Source organism: Hydra viridissima, unplaced genomic scaffold (genome assembly GCF_058129835.1).
Source record: "Hydra viridissima isolate aposymbiotic clone 2 unplaced genomic scaffold, HvirCarnegie_v1 scaffold_10, whole genome shotgun sequence".
In the NCBI taxonomy this organism is placed as follows: Eukaryota; Metazoa; Cnidaria; class Hydrozoa; order Anthoathecata; family Hydridae; genus Hydra; species Hydra viridissima.
In genome coordinates, this window is record NW_028324309.1 from 8,947,522 (window position 1) to 8,973,429 (window position 25,908).

A 25,908-nucleotide genomic window follows, 5' to 3' on the forward strand; every position below is an offset into this window, starting at 1 on the left:
TGGTCGTCATTCAGGTTATGGATGTAAACGACAACAGTCCAGTGTTCAACGAGCCAACGGCTTATTTGTCAGTGCCGGAAGATGCGTGGATCGGTTATGTAGTTTGTAGCTTGTTCAACTCGGCTAGCGATAGGGATTCATCCCTTTACGGCCCCATCTCTTACAATGTGACTGGTGGAGATCCGGGTGCGGTATTCAAAGTGAACGGAACAGACCAGCTGGTTGTGGCAAAAGCGTTAGATTATGAAGAGCGCAGCGAGTTTGAGCTCCACATTAGCGCTGTTGACAAGGGTCTGTTGAGAAGCGAAGCCGATTTAGTGGTGACCGTGTCGATAATTAACATAAATGACAACAGCCCGCAGTTTTTGAACTCTAGTCCGTATGTCTTCAGTGTGGACGAAAACAGCTCTGTTGGTGCTGTGGTTGGAAACGTAAGTGCATACGACAGGGACAATTTAGAGGCTCTGCAGTATTCATTCTTGGGTTTAAACGGCACTTTTGACATAAACGAGCAGACCGGTGTGATCACGCTGGTGGCAGGGCTAGATTTCAAGCGTAGGAAAGAGTACGTGCTAACAGCCCAAGCCTTTGACGGCATCCATCTTTCGTCGGCACTTGTTACGGTGAAGGTGAACGACATCAACGAAAAGCCTCAGTTGGATCAGTACAACTACAGTGTGGTGCTGTCCGAAGGAACTAAGATTGGTTCGGAAGTCGCAAGGATTTTGGCCTCAGATCCAGATGCTGGTGAAAACAGCAGACTCACATACTCGCTTACAGGTGATGCATCGGACACTTTTAGAGTGGAAAACAGCACAGGATTGGTTTCTTTGAAGAGACATTTGCGTTACCTCTCTTTCTCCTCTTACTATTTGACTGTCGTGGTCTGCGACAGCGGCAGTCCCAGCCTTTGTGCTGACGACAACGCTTACGTGTACATTGAAGTTTGCCCCGGCTCCACATACATGCCTAGTTTCTTAAAGGTAATGTTTGAGGAGTTTGCGATCGAAAACAGTCCTTTTGAAATGACTGCGACAGCGCAGAAAGCAAACGTAAACGACACGCTGGTATTTTCTATGTCGCAAGGTGAACTAGAAAACCATTACTTGCAAATGAACAAATCCAATGGACAGATCGTCAGCAAAGTAGCTTTTGATTACGAAGAGATTGAAGTTCTAAAATTCAGCGTTTACGTCGCAAGATCAGTAGCACTAGAGGATAAAGCTGAAGCGTTGGTCGTCATTCAGGTTATGGATGTAAACGACAACAGTCCAGTGTTCAACGAGCCAACGGCTTATTTGTCAGTGCCGGAAGATGCGTGGATCGGTTATGTAGTTTGTAGCTTGTTCAACTCGGCTAGCGATAGGGATTCATCCCTTTACGGCCCCATCTCTTACAATGTGACTGGTGGAGATCCGGGTGCGGTATTCAAAGTGAACGGAACAGACCAGCTGGTTGTGGCAAAAGCGTTAGATTATGAAGAGCGCAGCGAGTTTGAGCTCCACATTAGCGCTGTTGACAAGGGTCTGTTGAGAAGCGAAGCCGATTTAGTGGTGACCGTGTCGATAATAAACATAAATGACAACAGCCCGCAGTTTTTGAACTCTAGTCCGTATGTCTTCAGTGTGGACGAAAACAGCTCTGTTGGTGCTGTGGTTGGAAACGTAAGTGCATACGACAGGGACAATTTAGAGGCTCTGCAGTATTCATTCTTGGGTTTAAACGGCACTTTTGACATAAACGAGCAGACCGGTGTGATCACGCTGGTGGCAGGGCTAGATTTCAAGCGTAGGAAAGAGTACGTGCTAACAGCCCAAGCCTTTGACGGCATCCATCTTTCGTCGGCACTTGTTACGGTGAAGGTGAACGACATCAACGAAAAGCCTCAGTTGGATCAGTACAACTACAGTGTGGTGCTGTCCGAAGGAACTAAGATTGGTTCGGAAGTCGCAAGGATTTTGGCCTCAGATCCAGATGCTGGTGAAAACAGCAGACTCACATACTCGCTTACAGGTGATGCATCGGACACTTTTAGAGTGGAAAACAGCACAGGATTGGTTTCTTTGAAGAGACATTTGCGTTACCTCTCTTTCTCCTCTTACTATTTGACTGTCGTGGTCTGCGACAGCGGCAGTCCCAGCCTTTGTGCTGACGACAACGCTTACGTGTACATTGAAGTTTGCCCCGGCTCCACATACATGCCTAGTTTCTTAAAGGTAATGTTTGAGGAGTTTGCGATCGAAAACAGTCCTTTTGAAATGACTGCGACAGCGCAGAAAGCAAACGTAAACGACACGCTGGTATTTTCTATGTCGCAAGGTGAACTAGAAAACCATTACTTGCAAATGAACAAATCCAATGGACAGATCGTCAGCAAAGTAGCTTTTGATTACGAAGAGATTGAAGTTCTAAAATTCAGCGTTTACGTCGCAAGATCAGTAGCACTAGAGGATAAAGCTGAAGCGTTGGTCGTCATTCAGGTTATGGATGTAAACGACAACAGTCCAGTGTTCAACGAGCCAACGGCTTATTTGTCAGTGCCGGAAGATGCGTGGATCGGTTATGTAGTTTGTAGCTTGTTCAACTCGGCTAGCGATAGGGATTCATCCCTTTACGGCCCCATCTCTTACAATGTGACTGGTGGAGATCCGGGTGCGGTATTCAAAGTGAACGGAACAGACCAGCTGGTTGTGGCAAAAGCGTTAGATTATGAAGAGCGCAGCGAGTTTGAGCTCCACATTAGCGCTGTTGACAAGGGTCTGTTGAGAAGCGAAGCCGATTTAGTGGTGACCGTGTCGATAATTAACATAAATGACAACAGCCCGCAGTTTTTGAACTCTAGTCCGTATGTCTTCAGTGTGGACGAAAACAGCTCTGTTGGTGCTGTGGTTGGAAACGTAAGTGCATACGACAGGGACAATTTAGAGGCTCTGCAGTATTCATTCTTGGGTTTAAACGGCACTTTTGACATAAACGAGCAGACCGGTGTGATCACGCTGGTGGCAGGGCTAGATTTCAAGCGTAGGAAAGAGTACGTGCTAACAGCCCAAGCCTTTGACGGCATCCATCTTTCGTCGGCACTTGTTACGGTGAAGGTGAACGACATCAACGAAAAGCCTCAGTTGGATCAGTACAACTACAGTGTGGTGCTGTCCGAAGGAACTAAGATTGGTTCGGAAGTCGCAAGGATTTTGGCCTCAGATCCAGATGCTGGTGAAAACAGCAGACTCACATACTCGCTTACAGGTGATGCATCGGACACTTTTAGAGTTGAAAACAGCACAGGATTGGTTTCTTTGAAGAGACATTTGCGTTACCTCTCTTTCTCCTCTTACTATTTGACTGTCGTGGTCTGCGACAGCGGCAGTCCCAGCCTTTGTGCTGACGACAACGCTTACGTGTACATTGAAGTTTGCCCCGGCTCCACATACATGCCTAGTTTCTTAAAGGTAATGTTTGAGGAGTTTGCGATCGAAAACAGTCCTTTTGAAATGACTGCGACAGCGCAGAAAGCAAACGTAAACGACACGCTGGTATTTTCTATGTCGCAAGGTGAACTAGAAAACCATTACTTGCAAATGAACAAATCCAATGGACAGATCGTCAGCAAAGTAGCTTTTGATTACGAAGAGATTGAAGTTCTAAAATTCAGCGTTTACGTCGCAAGATCAGTAGCACTAGAGGATAAAGCTGAAGCGTTGGTCGTCATTCAGGTTATGGATGTAAACGACAACAGTCCAGTGTTCAACGAGCCAACGGCTTATTTGTCAGTGCCGGAAGATGCGTGGATCGGTTATGTAGTTTGTAGCTTGTTCAACTCGGCTAGCGATAGGGATTCATCCCTTTACGGCCCCATCTCTTACAATGTGACTGGTGGAGATCCGGGTGCGGTATTCAAAGTGAACGGAACAGACCAGCTGGTTGTGGCAAAAGCGTTAGATTATGAAGAGCGCAGCGAGTTTGAGCTCCACATTAGCGCTGTTGACAAGGGTCTGTTGAGAAGCGAAGCCGATTTAGTGGTGACCGTGTCGATAATTAACATAAATGACAACAGCCCGCAGTTTTTGAACTCTAGTCCGTATGTCTTCAGTGTGGACGAAAACAGCTCTGTTGGTGCTGTGGTTGGAAACGTAAGTGCATACGACAGGGACAATTTAGAGGCTCTGCAGTATTCATTCTTGGGTTTAAACGGCACTTTTGACATAAACGAGCAGACCGGTGTGATCACGCTGGTGGCAGGGCTAGATTTCAAGCGTAGGAAAGAGTACGTGCTAACAGCCCAAGCCTTTGACGGCATCCATCTTTCGTCGGCACTTGTTACGGTGAAGGTGAACGACATCAACGAAAAGCCTCAGTTGGATCAGTACAACTACAGTGTGGTGCTGTCCGAAGGAACTAAGATTGGTTCGGAAGTCGCAAGGATTTTGGCCTCAGATCCAGATGCTGGTGAAAACAGCAGACTCACATACTCGCTTACAGGTGATGCATCGGACACTTTTAGAGTGGAAAACAGCACAGGATTGGTTTCTTTGAAGAGACATTTGCGTTACCTCTCTTTCTCCTCTTACTATTTGACTGTCGTGGTCTGCGACAGCGGCAGTCCCAGCCTTTGTGCTGACGACAACGCTTACGTGTACATTGAAGTTTGCCCCGGCTCCACATACATGCCTAGTTTCTTAAAGGTAATGTTTGAGGAGTTTGCGATCGAAAACAGTCCTTTTGAAATGACTGCGACAGCGCAGAAAGCAAACGTAAACGACACGCTGGTATTTTCTATGTCGCAAGGTGAACTAGAAAACCATTACTTGCAAATGAACAAATCCAATGGACAGATCGTCAGCAAAGTAGCTTTTGATTACGAAGAGATTGAAGTTCTAAAATTCAGCGTTTACGTCGCAAGATCAGTAGCACTAGAGGATAAAGCTGAAGCGTTGGTCGTCATTCAGGTTATGGATGTAAACGACAACAGTCCAGTGTTCAACGAGCCAACGGCTTATTTGTCAGTGCCGGAAGATGCGTGGATCGGTTATGTAGTTTGTAGCTTGTTCAACTCGGCTAGCGATAGGGATTCATCCCTTTACGGCCCCATCTCTTACAATGTGACTGGTGGAGATCCGGGTGCGGTATTCAAAGTGAACGGAACAGACCAGCTGGTTGTGGCAAAAGCGTTAGATTATGAAGAGCGCAGCGAGTTTGAGCTCCACATTAGCGCTGTTGACAAGGGTCTGTTGAGAAGCGAAGCCGATTTAGTGGTGACCGTGTCGATAATTAACATAAATGACAACAGCCCGCAGTTTTTGAACTCTAGTCCGTATGTCTTCAGTGTGGACGAAAACAGCTCTGTTGGTGCTGTGGTTGGAAACGTAAGTGCATACGACAGGGACAATTTAGAGGCTCTGCAGTATTCATTCTTGGGTTTAAACGGCACTTTTGACATAAACGAGCAGACCGGTGTGATCACGCTGGTGGCAGGGCTAGATTTCAAGCGTAGGAAAGAGTACGTGCTAACAGCCCAAGCCTTTGACGGCATCCATCTTTCGTCGGCACTTGTTACGGTGAAGGTGAACGACATCAACGAAAAGCCTCAGTTGGATCAGTACAACTACAGTGTGGTGCTGTCCGAAGGAACTAAGATTGGTTCGGAAGTCGCAAGGATTTTGGCCTCAGATCCAGATGCTGGTGAAAACAGCAGACTCACATACTCGCTTACAGGTGATGCATCGGACACTTTTAGAGTGGAAAACAGCACAGGATTGGTTTCTTTGAAGAGACATTTGCGTTACCTCTCTTTCTCCTCTTACTATTTGACTGTCGTGGTCTGCGACAGCGGCAGTCCCAGCCTTTGTGCTGACGACAACGCTTACGTGTACATTGAAGTTTGCCCCGGCTCCACATACATGCCTAGTTTCTTAAAGGTAATGTTTGAGGAGTTTGCGATCGAAAACAGTCCTTTTGAAATGACTGCGACAGCGCAGAAAGCAAACGTAAACGACACGCTGGTATTTTCTATGTCGCAAGGTGAACTAGAAAACCATTACTTGCAAATGAACAAATCCAATGGACAGATCGTCAGCAAAGTAGCTTTTGATTACGAAGAGATTGAAGTTCTAAAATTCAGCGTTTACGTCGCAAGATCAGTAGCACTAGAGGATAAAGCTGAAGCGTTGGTCGTCATTCAGGTTATGGATGTAAACGACAACAGTCCAGTGTTCAACGAGCCAACGGCTTATTTGTCAGTGCCGGAAGATGCGTGGATCGGTTATGTAGTTTGTAGCTTGTTCAACTCGGCTAGCGATAGGGATTCATCCCTTTACGGCCCCATCTCTTACAATGTGACTGGTGGAGATCCGGGTGCGGTATTCAAAGTGAACGGAACAGACCAGCTGGTTGTGGCAAAAGCGTTAGATTATGAAGAGCGCAGCGAGTTTGAGCTCCACATTAGCGCTGTTGACAAGGGTCTGTTGAGAAGCGAAGCCGATTTAGTGGTGACCGTGTCGATAATTAACATAAATGACAACAGCCCGCAGTTTTTGAACTCTAGTCCGTATGTCTTCAGTGTGGACGAAAACAGCTCTGTTGGTGCTGTGGTTGGAAACGTAAGTGCATACGACAGGGACAATTTAGAGGCTCTGCAGTATTCATTCTTGGGTTTAAACGGCACTTTTGACATAAACGAGCAGACCGGTGTGATCACGCTGGTGGCAGGGCTAGATTTCAAGCGTAGGAAAGAGTACGTGCTAACAGCCCAAGCCTTTGACGGCATCCATCTTTCGTCGGCACTTGTTACGGTGAAGGTGAACGACATCAACGAAAAGCCTCAGTTGGATCAGTACAACTACAGTGTGGTGCTGTCCGAAGGAACTAAGATTGGTTCGGAAGTCGCAAGGATTTTGGCCTCAGATCCAGATGCTGGTGAAAACAGCAGACTCACATACTCGCTTACAGGTGATGCATCGGACACTTTTAGAGTGGAAAACAGCACAGGATTGGTTTCTTTGAAGAGACATTTGCGTTACCTCTCTTTCTCCTCTTACTATTTGACTGTCGTGGTCTGCGACAGCGGCAGTCCCAGCCTTTGTGCTGACGACAACGCTTACGTGTACATTGAAGTTTGCCCCGGCTCCACATACATGCCTAGTTTCTTAAAGGTAATGTTTGAGGAGTTTGCGATCGAAAACAGTCCTTTTGAAATGACTGCGACAGCGCAGAAAGCAAACGTAAACGACACGCTGGTATTTTCTATGTCGCAAGGTGAACTAGAAAACCATTACTTGCAAATGAACAAATCCAATGGACAGATCGTCAGCAAAGTAGCTTTTGATTACGAAGAGATTGAAGTTCTAAAATTCAGCGTTTACGTCGCAAGATCAGTAGCACTAGAGGATAAAGCTGAAGCGTTGGTCGTCATTCAGGTTATGGATGTAAACGACAACAGTCCAGTGTTCAACGAGCCAACGGCTTATTTGTCAGTGCCGGAAGATGCGTGGATCGGTTATGTAGTTTGTAGCTTGTTCAACTCGGCTAGCGATAGGGATTCATCCCTTTACGGCCCCATCTCTTACAATGTGACTGGTGGAGATCCGGGTGCGGTATTCAAAGTGAACGGAACAGACCAGCTGGTTGTGGCAAAAGCGTTAGATTATGAAGAGCGCAGCGAGTTTGAGCTCCACATTAGCGCTGTTGACAAGGGTCTGTTGAGAAGCGAAGCCGATTTAGTGGTGACCGTGTCGATAATTAACATAAATGACAACAGCCCGCAGTTTTTGAACTCTAGTCCGTATGTCTTCAGTGTGGACGAAAACAGCTCTGTTGGTGCTGTGGTTGGAAACGTAAGTGCATACGACAGGGACAATTTAGAGGCTCTGCAGTATTCATTCTTGGGTTTAAACGGCACTTTTGACATAAACGAGCAGACCGGTGTGATCACGCTGGTGGCAGGGCTAGATTTCAAGCGTAGGAAAGAGTACGTGCTAACAGCCCAAGCCTTTGACGGCATCCATCTTTCGTCGGCACTTGTTACGGTGAAGGTGAACGACATCAACGAAAAGCCTCAGTTGGATCAGTACAACTACAGTGTGGTGCTGTCCGAAGGAACTAAGATTGGTTCGGAAGTCGCAAGGATTTTGGCCTCAGATCCAGATGCTGGTGAAAACAGCAGACTCACATACTCGCTTACAGGTGATGCATCGGACACTTTTAGAGTTGAAAACAGCACAGGATTGGTTTCTTTGAAGAGACATTTGCGTTACCTCTCTTTCTCCTCTTACTATTTGACTGTCGTGGTCTGCGACAGCGGCAGTCCCAGCCTTTGTGCTGACGACAACGCTTACGTGTACATTGAAGTTTGCCCCGGCTCCACATACATGCCTAGTTTCTTAAAGGTAATGTTTGAGGAGTTTGCGATCGAAAACAGTCCTTTTGAAATGACTGCGACAGCGCAGAAAGCAAACGTAAACGACACGCTGGTATTTTCTATGTCGCAAGGTGAACTAGAAAACCATTACTTGCAAATGAACAAATCCAATGGACAGATCGTCAGCAAAGTAGCTTTTGATTACGAAGAGATTGAAGTTCTAAAATTCAGCGTTTACGTCGCAAGATCAGTAGCACTAGAGGATAAAGCTGAAGCGTTGGTCGTCATTCAGGTTATGGATGTAAACGACAACAGTCCAGTGTTCAACGAGCCAACGGCTTATTTGTCAGTGCCGGAAGATGCGTGGATCGGTTATGTAGTTTGTAGCTTGTTCAACTCGGCTAGCGATAGGGATTCATCCCTTTACGGCCCCATCTCTTACAATGTGACTGGTGGAGATCCGGGTGCGGTATTCAAAGTGAACGGAACAGACCAGCTGGTTGTGGCAAAAGCGTTAGATTATGAAGAGCGCAGCGAGTTTGAGCTCCACATTAGCGCTGTTGACAAGGGTCTGTTGAGAAGCGAAGCCGATTTAGTGGTGACCGTGTCGATAATTAACATAAATGACAACAGCCCGCAGTTTTTGAACTCTAGTCCGTATGTCTTCAGTGTGGACGAAAACAGCTCTGTTGGTGCTGTGGTTGGAAACGTAAGTGCATACGACAGGGACAATTTAGAGGCTCTGCAGTATTCATTCTTGGGTTTAAACGGCACTTTTGACATAAACGAGCAGACCGGTGTGATCACGCTGGTGGCAGGGCTAGATTTCAAGCGTAGGAAAGAGTACGTGCTAACAGCCCAAGCCTTTGACGGCATCCATCTTTCGTCGGCACTTGTTACGGTGAAGGTGAACGACATCAACGAAAAGCCTCAGTTGGATCAGTACAACTACAGTGTGGTGCTGTCCGAAGGAACTAAGATTGGTTCGGAAGTCGCAAGGATTTTGGCCTCAGATCCAGATGCTGGTGAAAACAGCAGACTCACATACTCGCTTACAGGTGATGCATCGGACACTTTTAGAGTTGAAAACAGCACAGGATTGGTTTCTTTGAAGAGACATTTGCGTTACCTCTCTTTCTCCTCTTACTATTTGACTGTCGTGGTCTGCGACAGCGGCAGTCCCAGCCTTTGTGCTGACGACAACGCTTACGTGTACATTGAAGTTTGCCCCGGCTCCACATACATGCCTAGTTTCTTAAAGGTAATGTTTGAGGAGTTTGCGATCGAAAACAGTCCTTTTGAAATGACTGCGACAGCGCAGAAAGCAAACGTAAACGACACGCTGGTATTTTCTATGTCGCAAGGTGAACTAGAAAACCATTACTTGCAAATGAACAAATCCAATGGACAGATCGTCAGCAAAGTAGCTTTTGATTACGAAGAGATTGAAGTTCTAAAATTCAGCGTTTACGTCGCAAGATCAGTAGCACTAGAGGATAAAGCTGAAGCGTTGGTCGTCATTCAGGTTATGGATGTAAACGACAACAGTCCAGTGTTCAACGAGCCAACGGCTTATTTGTCAGTGCCGGAAGATGCGTGGATCGGTTATGTAGTTTGTAGCTTGTTCAACTCGGCTAGCGATAGGGATTCATCCCTTTACGGCCCCATCTCTTACAATGTGACTGGTGGAGATCCGGGTGCGGTATTCAAAGTGAACGGAACAGACCAGCTGGTTGTGGCAAAAGCGTTAGATTATGAAGAGCGCAGCGAGTTTGAGCTCCACATTAGCGCTGTTGACAAGGGTCTGTTGAGAAGCGAAGCCGATTTAGTGGTGACCGTGTCGATAATTAACATAAATGACAACAGCCCGCAGTTTTTGAACTCTAGTCCGTATGTCTTCAGTGTGGACGAAAACAGCTCTGTTGGTGCTGTGGTTGGAAACGTAAGTGCATACGACAGGGACAATTTAGAGGCTCTGCAGTATTCATTCTTGGGTTTAAACGGCACTTTTGACATAAACGAGCAGACCGGTGTGATCACGCTGGTGGCAGGGCTAGATTTCAAGCGTAGGAAAGAGTACGTGCTAACAGCCCAAGCCTTTGACGGCATCCATCTTTCGTCGGCACTTGTTACGGTGAAGGTGAACGACATCAACGAAAAGCCTCAGTTGGATCAGTACAACTACAGTGTGGTGCTGTCCGAAGGAACTAAGATTGGTTCGGAAGTCGCAAGGATTTTGGCCTCAGATCCAGATGCTGGTGAAAACAGCAGACTCACATACTCGCTTACAGGTGATGCATCGGACACTTTTAGAGTGGAAAACAGCACAGGATTGGTTTCTTTGAAGAGACATTTGCGTTACCTCTCTTTCTCCTCTTACTATTTGACTGTCGTGGTCTGCGACAGCGGCAGTCCCAGCCTTTGTGCTGACGACAACGCTTACGTGTACATTGAAGTTTGCCCCGGCTCCACATACATGCCTAGTTTCTTAAAGGTAATGTTTGAGGAGTTTGCGATCGAAAACAGTCCTTTTGAAATGACTGCGACAGCGCAGAAAGCAAACGTAAACGACACGCTGGTATTTTCTATGTCGCAAGGTGAACTAGAAAACCATTACTTGCAAATGAACAAATCCAATGGACAGATCGTCAGCAAAGTAGCTTTTGATTACGAAGAGATTGAAGTTCTAAAATTCAGCGTTTACGTCGCAAGATCAGTAGCACTAGAGGATAAAGCTGAAGCGTTGGTCGTCATTCAGGTTAAGGATGTAAACGACAACAGTCCAGTGTTCCACCAGTACAATTTCAGTGTGTTGATTTCCGAGTTTATTGAGATAGGTTCAGTAGTTGCTGAGATATTGGCGTCTGATCCAGATGCTGGTGAAAATAGTAGACTTACGTATTTGGCTTCAGGTGATTCATTGGACACTTTTAGTGTTGATAATAGCACTGGATTGGTGTCTTTGATAAAGCATTTGAGTTATTTTTCTTGTTCGTCTTATTTATTGGTGGTATATGTCCATGATAATGGAATTCCCAAACGTTTTGCTAGTGGCTTTGCTTCTGTCCACATTGATATTGCTCCTGTTATGTCATCTTTGCTTTCTTTCAAGAAACCTGTTTATGAGTTAAGCTTCGAGGAAAACAAAAATTTCAGTTTTAGTATTACTCCTTCAGAGGGAAATTTAAATGTTACTCTGTTTTATTCTTTTGTGGTCAATTCAAATTTTAGTAGATATTTAGATATGAATTCTTCTAATGGAACTATTTTCACAGTCATGCCCTTTGATTTTGAAATTGTTAAGACTTTGTATATATGCGTTTTTGTGGCTTTTAAGGACTTACCCTATAGTAACACTTCTACTATTGTCATCTTAAATATTCTTAATGTAAATGATGAAAATCCAGTTTTTCTTTTTCAATCAAAAGATGTTTTCCTGGAAGAAAATGTTGCTGTTGATCGACTTGTTTCTGTTTTGTCAGCATATGATGAAGATAGTACACAACTTACATACAAAATTATTGATGGAAATTCTGATTATGCATTTAAAATAAATAACTTAGGTGAAGTTCGTGTTAACAGTACATTAAAGAATGACTACAGTTTTTATGACCTTTCTGTAATAGCTGAGGATTCTGGTGCCCTATCTTCAGATATATTAAAACTTCGTGTTACAGTTCTGAAATCTTCGTGCAGCTCTAGTTCATCTAACTCAACAAAACCTGTTAATGTTACAATAACACCAGGATATGACTCATATGACATAGATGTTCAAGCAGATTTTTCATTTGATCCTGACTGTATGATCTTTATTAGTTTAACAAAATATCCAAATTTCTATTTTTACTGTATTAAATCAATTTTATTTACTTATTTTATAGTTAGCATTTAGGAATTTGTTTTTAGCTTTTGTCTTTTTATCCTTGTTAAAAATTTTATATTTATTTCTACTATAATTTCTCTATCTGAATAATACCCAAATTTTTACAAACTTACATAGAAACTTTTAATTTAGTTGGTTACTATAAGTATCTTCCTCGCACTTCATGGTTTGATGTGATGTATAGACCTAATGTCAATAAAAATAAAATGCGAAAATACCTTGCTTACACTATCACAGCACCAACTGTTGCTAATTCAGGGACCACTAGGAAACGCAGGGATGCTGAAACTCAAGCTTCTTCAAATTTAAAACCTATTATGTTAGGTACACAAGCAGAATGTGCTGATCCCAAGAACAGCACATTGCCTTGCAATGCACCTCTACCTACAGACAGAAACATATTGTATGCAATTTTTAAACAAATATTAGCACTCAATCAAACTTTATTGAACATTTTTATTGTAATTTATTTTTTATAGATATTATGTGACAGGCATTAAATCCAAAAATAATTTTTCAGAATTTCAAAATACAACTGATCCAGGTGAAACTTTTGAATACATTTAGATAGAATCTTTTATTAAATTTTTTTTTTTCATTGTTTTTCTTTCAATGCTTTCTTGTGGACCATTTTCCCCCTTAAAATCTTATTCAAAGCAAATTGCATTGAAATTATAAGCAATGGTATAATCACTTAAATAACATCCAATAGCTTCTCTTCTTTTTTCCCTAATGTTATCCAAATTTTCTTTATCTAAAGAATACTAACTGTTTTCATACAAATTTAGCACAGAATACAACTGCGAGTCAAGCAACAGAAAGCTCCTTTTCAACCAATAGTATCAGAAATAGTTACGTAGTTGGATTATCAACAATAGGGGCTTTATTGTTTGTTGCTGTTATTGCAATCGGATATTTACTATGGTGCTTAATGTAAGTTTATAAAGAAGATTTTGAGGAGGAGAAAGAGTTCATAGTAATTATTACAATGCAATTATCCTGTATAAGTAATAGCTGTTTGTTTCCAATAGGTTTCTATACAAAAAAACTGGGCAAAGATATGCAGTCCCTATTAAATCAGAGACTGATAAAGTGTTAATAGAAGATGATGAGTATTCCTCTCTATCATCTATGCAGTTTTTCTCAGATATCCCAAGAAACAGTTGTCCTATTTCAGATAGTAATTCTATAAGTACTGTGTATGTTGTTTCAACATATTTTGTTACTTTTTTACGTTAATGTAATTTGTGTTTGATCAAATTAATGACTTTTTTTTTTTTTTAAGGCAAGATGTGGTTTATGTTGATAGAATATCAATTGATGCATCTTTAAGTCTATCAAATAGGTAATTTCTGTTTAGTGCGTTAGGAAAAATATATATAAATCCAGTAAGTGTTATGAATAACTAGGCAGATATTATTTAAAATGGCAAAATTGATATCTTTAGTTACTATCCTAAAAAGCTGTAACATTGAGAAAAAGAAGCAGTTAAAAAATATAAAAGATATGACCTGCAATGGTCCAACCTTGTACTGAATACAGCAATAAATAATACTGAATACAACAATAAATTTGTTTTACATAATGAATAAAAGTTGAATTATATACAGCAACAAGATTAATTTGGATGTTCCTATATTTTCAGTGATAATATTGTTATCTTTGTGAAAAATAGTCTAAAGTAAATCATGAAAAAGCATTATATTTAGCTTGGCCTTGCTTGCACTGGGCAAGTTTTGAACTTGGCTTTGGATTTTTATTATTCCTTAAGGCCAAGACTTGTTTTTTGTTATTTTTAAGTTTAAAATGTTATTTTGGTTTAAATCTATTCAATAGCTAATCTTTTTTCATTCTAAGAGTGATAGTTTTTTTTTTTTTTTTTTGGTTTTCTTTAGTTGTTTATTTTTACAATTCAGAAAGATTATGTTCCTTTAACATTTTACTGAAGTGTTTGATTTTGCCTCTTTAAGTATCAATTGGAATGAAAGTAGCTTTTTATAAGCACCTTTGCATGTTTTGAGCTTTGCAATAGGGTTTTACTCTTTTTACATTCAATGTGTAGCGCCAAAATACTTGCATTTTTGTTGAGGATTCCAGTATCATTTTTGTATTACAGTCATTTGTTTCTGAGTTTGAGTCATTTGTGAAAATAGAATAAACACTTGCATCATCATTCTCTATTTCATCTACTTTTCTTTCATATTTAATATTTGATTTGCATACATATTTAAAATAGTTTAGTTTCCCAAGTGGTATAGTTTTTTCCAAAAGCTGGGCATTTTTGTGGCATGTGTTGAAGACCGCAGTATTTGTGTTGATTTGGTTTATCTTTATTTTTAATCAATGTTGTTTTGTGCACTAAAAAAAGAATATTGTTCCAGCTGTCTGATGAAATCAACACATGATTCTAGTTAAGGAGATTCACCATTTTGTAACATTTCAAGAGCTTTAATTCTCTGATCAGAAGAGTGCAACCCATCAATTAATCTCATTTGAATTAGATCATCTTCTGCACTTTGGCCGTCTTTTTCTAATTTTTCAAAGTTACAAAAATGTGATGCTTTGGGTAATCTTTGTGCATATAATACAATGTTTTCATTGCTTTGCTGTTTTAAAGCTAAAAATCAGATTCTTTCAGCAACGATTAGTCATTTTTGACATGATAACATTTTTAATGTCAATAAACATCATCTTTTCTAATTCTTATATTTAAATTTACATATGTAAATATAGAATGTAAAAATAATTTAATACAGCTTGGATACTTTAGTTCCCTATTCACCACAAAGAGAATCTCCTTTTTTTATTATAATTTTATTTAATTACCAAAGGTTAATTTTTAGAAATGTTTATATAAACAAAAAATAGCATTTATTTGTATTTTTTTAAATATTTCTAAATGAAAATATATTTGAAAAGAAACTATTTTACCTCCTGTAAGAAAAAACTAATTACAGTTTCCAGTGAAATGATTAGAAGTCAAAAACCAGTGGAAAATAAAAATTTTTATTGCAGCTTTAGAAATCATTTCCATCTAAAATAAATATGATAGCAATCCATTTTTATTTCAGAAAGAGTTTTTTCTGAAACAATATGAGTTAAAAAAAAATAATAATTGAATACTTACCATCTAACAACTTTGGTGTAAATAACAAAACACTTCTGTTACAGTTTATTTTATTTCATTATTTAGTTCAATTGTTCAACAAAGTATTCAGACAAGAGATACAAACTCAGGTATTAATTGACACAACAGTCCTAGAAGATAGTGTTTATAGTCTGAATTTTTACATTGGAAGATTTTATTAGCAAAATAAACTTAGTTAAAATTTTTTTGTATATTAAAGTATTTTGTATCTGCAAATTGTTAGATTTTTTGTTTGTTTGTTAAGAATTAAGCACAGATTCAGAAACAATACATTATTATTCTGATGCCTCAATTGAATCAAGCAGATATGAACTTACATCTCAATCAAGTATTGAAGATAATGGTTTTAGCAGCAGGCAGAGCACTATGGATTGTTCAGATGAGAACAGCTATAATTCTTTTTTTCCGGATTCTGATGATTTTATTGGTTATGGTGAAGATTTATCAGAATCAAATTTCTCAGAAGACTCAGAAGGTATGTTTAGAGTATTATTTTATATCATCATCATCATCATCATCATCATCATCATCATCATCATCATCATCATCATCATCATCATCATCATCATCATCATCATCATCATCATCATCATCATCAATCATCATCATCATCATCATCATCATCATCATCATCATCATCATCATCATCATCATCATCATCATCAATCATCATCATCATCATCATCATCATCATCATCATCATCATCATCATCATCATCATTATCATCATTATCATCATCATCATCATTATTATTATTATTATTATTATTATTATTATTATTATTATTATTATTATTATTATTATTATTATTTTTATTATCATTATTAAATTATTAGTTACTGTTTGCAAGTGTTTTGCATGTTTTTTTTTTATATCTCCTCAAATATTTAAGCAGTTTTCAATATTTTGTCACTTTTTTCAAACACGTTATTTTCATTACTGTTAGCCTCTTTACCAGATTTTAGTGAAAGAAACTTTAGATATTTCGTATTTTTAGATTTTCTTTTTTTCTTTTGGTTTTCTTTAGTTGTTTATTTTTACAATTCAGAAAGGTTATATTCTTTCAACATTTTACTGAAGTGTTTGATTTTGCCTCTTTAAGTATTAATTGGAATGAAAGTAGCTTTTTATAAGCACCTTCGCATGTTTTGAGTCATGAGTATGTCTTTTAAAGTATCGTCGATTTACAGAGCAGATTAAATGCTGTTATCGATAAATGATATACAGTACTGTGAATAAGTTTTAGCCCACCATAAGTTTATTTAAAATATATGTGTCTATAAACCTGATTTTAAAAAAAAATCAGGTTTATAGACACATATTTTAAACAAAAATATCTAGAAATAATTTGATAAAATATGATACAAAAAGAAAGAACAATAAATACTTCGTATGTCCGCCTTTTGCGTTGATCATAGAAGCGAATCTCCTGGGAATTGATGCATATAAATTTGTAATGAAATTTTGTGGAATATTGTCCCAGTCTCTTTTTAATATTCGAAAACATTCTTCGACATTTTTGGGGTTATATTCAGCTTTTTTTTTTATCTAAATAATCCCAAACATGTTCAATAATGTTCAAATCTGGACTTTGAGGAGGCTAGTTTGTTACTTCAAGAACTCCCTCCTCACACATGTCTTGTAAATATTTTTTGGCCACTCGGGAACAATGTTTGGGATCATTGTCTTGCTGTAGAATGAAATTATTACCAATTAGTCTCATTCCAGATGGTATTGCATGATGTCTTAGAATTTCTTTATACTGTTCTCCTGTCAGTTTGCCATCAATTCTGATTAAATCACCTACTCCAGATGATGAAATACAACCCCAAACTAAAACAGAACCTTCCCCATGCTTGATTGTTGGATGTAGACAATTAGGGCGATAAGCCTCTCCTACCCTTCTTCTTTTATACTGTCGTCTTCTGCTACCGAACAATTCAAATTTTGATTCATCTGTGTATAGTACACGGTTTAACATTTCTTGCGTCCAATTACTATGCTGTTTTGCATATTTAAGTCTTTTTTCTTTATTGCCACGACGTAGTAAAGGCTTTCGAACTGCAACACACCCTCTTAACCCTCTTGCATTCGACGACATTTGCTTTTAGCAAATGTCGTCGAATGCAAGACGAGGAAACATTTGTCCCAGTCGCAGCCTGAATGTCTTGGGCTAGTTCACTAAAGGTTTTTTTCCGATTTCGCAGAGACACATTTTTTAAATACTTTATGTCATGTTTTGTAAGCTTTGGAGGTCTTCCACTTCGAATTTTATCCTCAAGAGATCCCGTGTTTTTAAATTTTTTTATAATTTGTCTAATGGCTGTCCTTGAATGTTTTGTTTTTTGGACAATTTGTCGTTGAGAATAACCTTCTTCATCCCAGTTAACAATAGTACATGGGTCATATATCGGACCCATGTGGGCTGCTTTATGAGCCCTATGTAGTAATCCTATATTAGACCCATAAAAATTTATCTGCGGTTTATCAACGGGTCCTATATGGGCTAGTCCATATAGTTAGCCCACATTGGACCCAACAAACTCCTATGTTTTTATTTTATTTTTCTTAACAGAGTTTTTCATGGTTTGCCCATATTGGACCCAACAAACTCCTATTTTCTTTTATTTACTTTGACCCAAACATAATTTTTTATGGTTTTGTACTGTTACAACATCTAAAATAGTGTTAACTGTACTATAATGCCATAAATCATAAATAATAAAAATCAAATTACTAACAACTGATTCAGCTTGAAATCAAATACATTAAAAAATATGCAAGGTAGGCATCCTTATGAGTTTTTTAAATTATGTAACTCACCAATATTTGAAACTGGTGATGTCGTTGTTACCGTCTTTGACATACAACCTGTTGTCGTGTTTAATAAACAAGTACACTGGGTTGGTGTCATCAATGCTGCTATGTCAAGAGATGAAAATGGTGTTTCATAAGATATAGGCATAATCGGTAAAGTTGTTATCAATCTTGGTGAACTTGACGCTCAAATTCTTCCCCCTTTATTTTCTTTGCCATTTAGTCTTGAAAATGCCACAGAAAATAAAGGGGGAAGAATTTGAGTTGTGGCACTAAGTTGAGTTTTCCCAGCTAACTTTTTTTTTCTCAAGAGGGAAATAATCAATGTCATTTTCAAATTTCAGATTCAAAATCTGATGAAAATTTTTCTAGTTGCAATCCTAAACAATAAATGTAATTATCACCAAATGTTTTCTAAAATAGTTTAAAAACATTTGAAATTATTCAATTAAAAATTATTACTTACATGGAGTAGGTGGAATTAATACTTACATGGAGTATTAGTTCTACCCACTCCATGTAAGTATTAACTTTAAATTAGTTAAAAATTAATACTTACACGGGCTGGGTGGAACTAATAAATAGAAATCAATGTGATATTAAAAGAATTTAAATGAAGTTAAATTTAAAAAAGCACAGTAAAAAAAAAAAAGAACGAAAATACCCGATAGCGCCAAAATTTCGGTTCGAGGACCGGGTTTATTACCTGATTTTGGGTAATTTTATTATCCGAATTATCGGGTAGTTTTATTACCCGATATACAGGATTATCGGGTAATTTTATTACCCGATTTTCGGGTACTTCTACAGGTAATTTTATTACTCGATTTTCAGGTAAAGAAATCGGGTAATAAAATTACCCGTTAATCGGATACTTCTACGGGTAATATTTGGGTAGTTTAAATCGGGTAATACCCGACCCGAAGGCTTGGATATCGGGTAACTAAAGTTATTAAAATTAGCCGTCTACGGGTACCCGAAGGTATTCGTGTTAGGTTTTCACTCCCTAAGATAAGCCCACGTTTAAACCACACAGGTCCAGTAAAGTTGAATTATCTTGCTTTTTAACATTTTTTTTTTGTTGCGTTTGCCCACATTGGTCCCATAAATAAACCAACTATCAAACACACTTATGACCGATATAAGTCAGCCTATAATAGGGCCTATATGGAATTGCCCACTTCTAAATTTATATATGGGAAGCCCATATTAAAACCACACCGGTCCCGTAAAGTTGTGCTCACTATTTGTTAATTGTGTTTGCCCATATTGGTCCCGCAAAAACACCAAACATCAGACACACTTAGGACCGAAGTGAGGTTGCCTACAATCGGCTCTAGGTGGGCTTACTTACGGGGATGAAGCACGATAATTTTTTTATGTTCCAGTAGTGGAATTTTACCCATTTTATTACTTAAATAACAATAAAAATAATAATACAAAAGAAAAAAAACAACGTAAGTTAGAAGTTTCGCTCTTAGAAAAGCAAAAAATAATATTAAACACGCAGTCTCTATGAAATATCTTTGTAAACTGTACTATCATCAAATATGAAGCCTTCACAGCAATAAATAAACAAAAATGCAAGAGCAAAATAAAAATAAACGAGCTGATACGAATTGGGTTTAGATCAGCAAACAATATAAGTAAACACGTTAGATATCTAAATGCAAAAATCTATGTAAAATTTTGATAAATTTTGCTTTTGTTTGTTAAAATAGTGTTTAGTATTGTTTGAAGTTAGACATTATTTTATATAAAAAAATAATCGGAAGCTATTATTCAAAATATGTTAAAAAAACACGAGTTTTAATAAGTGGGCTAAAACTTATTCACAGTACTGTATATTGATATATAATATATATCGATGTATGATAAATATCGATATATAGAGCTCATTCTTTAATATTATTGGTTAACACATATTTTGACAGTTAATTAAACGAAATCAAAGTTTTTTAAAAAATGAACAAGCTGCTGTTAATATTCTAATATCTTTCTCTAGATTCGTTTCAAACGTCGCAATGACGATCTCATATATTAGAAAATATTTTTAAAAGACATGAAAAACGAAGGTTAATTCTCGGCAAAAAAACCAACGATATACAAAGGACCATTTTATGTTTTTATCTAAATATGGTTGTATTATCTATATATATATATAAAAGGAATTTATAAAAGGAACTTTAGTGTTATATTTCTTTTGACTTAAATAGATTAAACTCACTTATACTGCATTTACGAAAGAAAAGTAAATTCTTTCTGTTACCAGATATACTTACACGAAAAATATTCTTGCATGTATGTATATCTATATTCTTTCATGTATGTATATCTATATTCTTGCATGTATGTACATCTGATAAAAGAAAATTTAGAAAAAACGTTTTTTTGGCAATTAATAAATTATATATCTAATGTATTGGTGAGTTACAGTGCAATGTATGTATGTATGTATGTATGTTATATACATACATACATACATACATACATACATACATACATACATACATACATACATACATACATACATACATACATACATACATACATACATACATACATACATACATACATACATACATACATACATACATATATATATATATATATATATATATATATATATATATATATATATATATATATATATATATATATATATATATATATATATATATATACATATATATAAAAACACGGTTTTAAGTTGATCTGTTTAAATTTCTGATTTAGAGGAGAGATTGTTACGGTTTTATATTCGATCACTGACGACCAATCTTTCATTTGATTTTAGTTAATTTCATATTCGATCACCGACAATCATTTGTTCATCTGATTTTTGTTATTTAAACTTCAGTCTAACTACATAATATCAACAAATAAACGATTAATCAATAATCCATTAACAAACTAGTAACCAATATGTAAATGAAGTAAAGTAATCAACAAACAATGAACAAAATAATACCAAATATTTTATGTAATTATAATTCTAATTACAAAACTTAAACGCCTTAATATGGCAGTCAAAATCTGAACCCTCGTTCTTCCTAATTAAAATGTCAAAGGTATGGCAATCGAAGCTCCACATCTTTAAGGGAAATTCTTCTCAATTAGAATTACAGATGAAGACTTGATTTATTAAAATGGTTTTCCATAAAAATTTTATCAAATAAAGGTTTTAGTATATGCCTAAACGATTCTCTATATTGTAGGGAAGACTGGGGAATGTTGGCCTGGTTTTTTTTCTTTGATTCCTAACTTTTTCGTATTTCGTGTTTTATTTTGTTTCTTTATGGGAGAAGGTTGCTAAAACTATATGCAATAAAAAAAATGTATTATTAAAAGCTTATATAAGTTTGTGAATATTTTTTAAATGCTTTATTTAAGATGATGTTTCTTGGGCCAATGAATCCCTTACTTGGGGTAAGTTGGCCCATGGGTTTTTCAGATTGGCCCTCAAAATAGTTTCTAGTTAAATTTGAGGCAAGAAAGGTGCTTATGAAAAAATTTGTGCAGGTGCAGTGAAAATAATTATATATATAAATGAACAATCATTATTTTATTATAGCATTTAATACTTAGGTCGTTAGAAAAGTTCGTAGAACTCCCCTCTAAAAAAAAAAAAAGAAGAGTTTTTTAATTTTGTTTTATCAAATGTTCAAAATAATGTCCATCGTTATCTATACAAAGTTGCATCCTTTCAAGCCATTTGTCAAACGTTTTTTTATACTCTTCTTTGGGTATACTTTGAAGTAGCTTCGTTATGTGAGTTTTTTGACTTTCGACGTCAGTATCGTCATCAAGATTTTTTTTTATCAAGTCGAATAGCCAATAATCGGATGGAGCTAAGTCTGGTGAGTATGGTGGGTGGCGAATTATTGTAATTCCAGCTTGGTTTAGACAATTTGTGACGGTTTCAGTCACATGGGGTCGAGCGTTATCATGGAGAAATTTGAAATTTTGAGTGCCTGTTTTAGGTCTTTGCTTATTTATTTCGCATATAAGAGGTTTCAAACAATTTTTTATATAATATTCGCTAGTAATGGTGTCTCCCTTTTCAACATAACCCAAATGAACAACACCTGTTGTTTTGAAGAAGATGTAGAACATGTTTTTCGGCTGAAACCTGTTGCATCTTACTATAGTTCTTGGACTTTCACCTTCGCCGACCCAACTAGCGTTTGCCGACTTGTGTCCAACTTGTCTCAAATAAAACCACGACTCATCCCCTGTAATAATATCACATAGTCTCCATGGACCGTTTCTGAAAAGAGCTAAATTTTCCTTACATGCCTCAACTCTATTCTTGCGATTTTGATCGGTTAACTCGTGGGGTATCCAACGTGATGTTAATTTTCTTTTTTTAAGTGCGTTGTGAATGATTTCGTTGATTGTAAAGCGATTAATCGATGTCAGGGCTTCAATTATATCATGTGTTGCATGAGGATTTTCTTCAATAATGGCTCGCACACGTTCAATATTCTCAGCTGTATACGTGGTTTGAGGGTGCCCTGAGCGAGGATCATCTTCGAGACTCTCTCTACCATCTTTAAATAAAGTAGCCCACTTGGCAACTGTACTATATTTTGGAGCTTGGTCACCATGAACTAAAACCAACTCATCGGTTATGGCTTGTGCTGAAACTCCAAGTAGAGCACGGGTTTTAATATATGCTCGATATTCAAATTTATCCATTTTTAAATTTTTTCTTGAAAACGTATATAGTAAAATTTAAATAACTTTTTTAATAAACATTCAAAATACTTCAACAAGTACTTAAAATGTTCATAACTAAACGCAGTTTAAAATGATATATAAATATTTAATTATTTCCTGTCTCATTGTATCTTTATAGATGAAGTTCTACGAATTTTCCTAACGACCTAGTATTTTTACATACATTATACTATTTGGTCACAGATTAGTCACTGTTTTCATCTAATGGGACTAAAAGATCTTTACAGTATAAAGATTCATAAAATAGACCCTTGAGGTCTTTTTCTACGTAAGTCATATGTGCCCACAGATGGCAGATTGAACACTGAATCCACTCTGCATCTGGAAGACTGTTCGAGAAAGGTTTGAGGCATCTAAGACACAAAGTATCTTCGTTCTTATCTTCAATGTCATCTTCCCCATTTTTCTTGTTCGGTTTCTTACTCTTAGTTCGATCAGATTGAATCTTGCTGGTTTTAGAATTATTTAGATCACCTACTTTGGTATAGAATAGTTTTTTAGTGTTTTTTTGTTTGTTTGTTTCAAAGCCCTTTCTTTTTTTCTTTTGATGTCTTCTGTTCCAAGGTTTTCTTGACAGAGGTATCTGTAAATATCAAGAAACTCTTTTTTTAGGCCTATTTATTCTCTGTTTTCTAGGGTTAGCTTTTTCAAAAGGCCTTACTTCTTCAGGAGATGGTAAAGGTAAAGAAAGAAAATTTTCTTCCTTTGAAGTAGACAGAGAGGCAATTGATTTATTGAGATTTGTTTGTTTGGAAGTGTTGTAACCTGTAGTGGAGAAATCAACATCAGGATCTGGTGTATACGACGGCAAAAAGTCACTTTCTGAAAAAATATCTTTATTAAATGGATATACCCCCATTACTTGGAAGCCACACATTATGTTCCTTAGAGTTATAGGATTAGGAAGTGCTGCTCTTACTATAAAAGGTTCATCATAGATAGTTATAGGTTGTTTGTTTACAGTTATCCACGCATCACACACAGAGTTAACAAACTTTTTAAAAGGACTATAAACACTTCTATCCAATTGCTGTAGCTTATGGGTACAGTGTGTTGGAAAGGATAAAAGTGTGATCCCATTTTCTTTGCAAAAATCAATAACTGGTGCATCAAGATGAGAGCTGTGGTTGTCAATAGAACTAGACAAGGACGCTTGTTTGAGCAACGTGTGTGAGTGGCAATATGTTTGATATATTAAAGAAAATTTCTCTCTGTCATCTAGCCTGAAGAATGGGCTGATCCATCACACCCTATTGGTCCATTACGAGTAAAATGAGACTTTAAGTTATTTCTCGGAAAGATAAAATATGGGGGCACACTATTGCCAATCGCATTAACCGCCAAAGCCATTGGTCTCACTAATGCTTCTCTTTCAGCAGATGTTACGCGAACTATTTCGGGTATACTTCTGCGAGCGACAATATGGTCTGGTTGTTCCACAGTTGTGATTCAGGTCTCATCAATATTTTATATGTCTGCAGGGGTCACTTTCAACCTTGTCAAAACATTACTTAAGTTGTCAAAAAATAATTTAACATTATGCTGATTAAAGCAAGTGCAGCGGGCTAAACTTGTTGCTGGAGAAGAACGAATGGAAAGTTTTGGATGCCTCTTCAAGAATCCTGCAAACCAATCACATCCTGCAGTTTGTAACTCTGTCCATGATTGGGGAATTTTTCTGCTGCAGGCAAGAGCATATGTATGCGCAAAGCGTCTGACCTCATTAGTAGAAAGACCATAGTATATGTCACTTGCTTTCATAAGGTATTGCTCAAGCAAGTCTAACTGCTCAGGTTCAAATACCTGAAAAGAAAATAGAATTAGTCTACACATTGCATAAACATTCTTTTTAACTATTCCAGTTGTGTTTAATATTGAACAATGTGTGCATGGGCCTTTACTTATGCTATAGAAACAAACTATCAAATTCAAATCAGTATTTAAACACAAAAATTAATACCTGAAATCTTTTGTTGTAGCCAAACTTGTTCCAAGGTTTTCTGTTTGATTTAGGAGGTTGTAGATCTCTTGGTGTAGTAGTTACTTCATTAAGTTTATTAGGCTCAGGCGTTTCAACAGTAGCAACAATCTGGCATTCATTTTTATCAGAAAATGAAGGAATCACATAGAACTCATGACTCACCTCAGTTTAAACTGAAGCATTACTAGCAAAAGATAATCCAATACCTTCCTAAAGTCTTCCATGGTATTTTGAACTCAGTACTAACTTTTCTAATTGATCTTTTATATTCTGTAACTTGTAATACTGCGAGTAACATATCTTGCAATACTTTTCCTCGTTCTGACTTGCAAACATAGTTTCGTACCATTTTTAGGTAGATCTAAAAATATATTCAAAGTGTAATGTTACATTTTACTTTGATTATAGAATTCTACATTTTTAATGTAGAATTGTAGTAAAACTTACAGCTAAATACTTTAGCACATACTTACACTTTTTAAATTTTACTGTTTTTAATATATTTTATATTAATTACATGTTAGTTATTTATGTTTTTTATGAAATTTTCATATTATAATACAAACACATATATGTAAGATATAAGATGTATATGTAAAAGATATATATATATATATATATATAAATGATAAATAAATAGTTATTATTTTTCATTACCTACACACTATGAAACTTTGACAATTAGTAAAATTATTAACAATTAGTAAAAGCTAGCAACTGCTAATTGTCAATAGTTGCATAACAACTCATACGCGTTTGATCAGAAGAAATTTACGATAAAATTATTTTTGTAACTTGGACTTGCCGATCCTATAATTATCCGTAGTTGTGGTGTCTGGGTGCTTTTATGTGCCAAATTACCATAAGTGTGCCATATATACAATTCTCATTTAGTTTTGATTTAAAATGTCTCATTATAAAAAATCCATTAAAAAGTTTATTTTTTAAATTTGCTCTAAACAGTGCAAAGTCTTAATTATCC

At 37.3% G+C, this 25,908-nt stretch overlaps 2 protein-coding genes and 2 pseudogenes across 2 annotated transcripts in view; 1 reads left to right on the plus strand and 3 right to left on the minus strand.

The window, feature by feature from the left end:
- LOC145181351 (uncharacterized) overlaps positions 1 to 20,389 on the plus strand; it is a 61,627-nt gene extending 41,238 nt beyond the window's left edge. Inside the window, exons 6-14 of the mRNA XM_090100679.1 lie at positions 1 to 12,153; positions 12,369 to 12,639; positions 12,716 to 12,780; positions 13,025 to 13,169; positions 13,268 to 13,435; positions 13,522 to 13,581; positions 15,430 to 15,473; positions 15,629 to 15,859; positions 20,208 to 20,389. The exon at positions 1 to 12,153 is cut by the window's left edge and continues 19,971 nt beyond it. Coding sequence (XP_089956805.1) covers positions 1 to 12,153; positions 12,369 to 12,639; positions 12,716 to 12,780; positions 13,025 to 13,169; positions 13,268 to 13,435; positions 13,522 to 13,581; positions 15,430 to 15,473; positions 15,629 to 15,859; positions 20,208 to 20,230 — 13,160 coding nt within the window. The 3' untranslated portion in view covers positions 20,231 to 20,389. The remainder of the gene's footprint in view (positions 12,154 to 12,368; positions 12,640 to 12,715; positions 12,781 to 13,024; positions 13,170 to 13,267; positions 13,436 to 13,521; positions 13,582 to 15,429; positions 15,474 to 15,628; positions 15,860 to 20,207) is intronic.
- On the minus strand, positions 14,232 to 15,366 carry LOC149883016 (uncharacterized; annotated as a pseudogene).
- A 1,109-nt stretch (positions 20,390 to 21,498) lies between the features above and the next one.
- On the minus strand, positions 21,499 to 22,903 carry LOC149883017 (histone-lysine N-methyltransferase SETMAR-like). Its single transcript, XM_090100990.1, has 2 exons — positions 21,939 to 22,903; positions 21,499 to 21,520 (listed from the first exon to the last, which is right to left on the minus strand). The coding sequence occupies exons 1-2, from the start codon at positions 22,901 to 22,903 to the stop codon at positions 21,499 to 21,501; spliced, it is 987 nt and encodes a 328-aa protein (XP_089957116.1).
- A 634-nt stretch (positions 22,904 to 23,537) lies between these two features.
- Positions 23,538 to 24,373, minus strand: LOC149883018 (uncharacterized; annotated as a pseudogene).
- Positions 24,374 to 25,908: the final 1,535 nt, after the last annotated feature.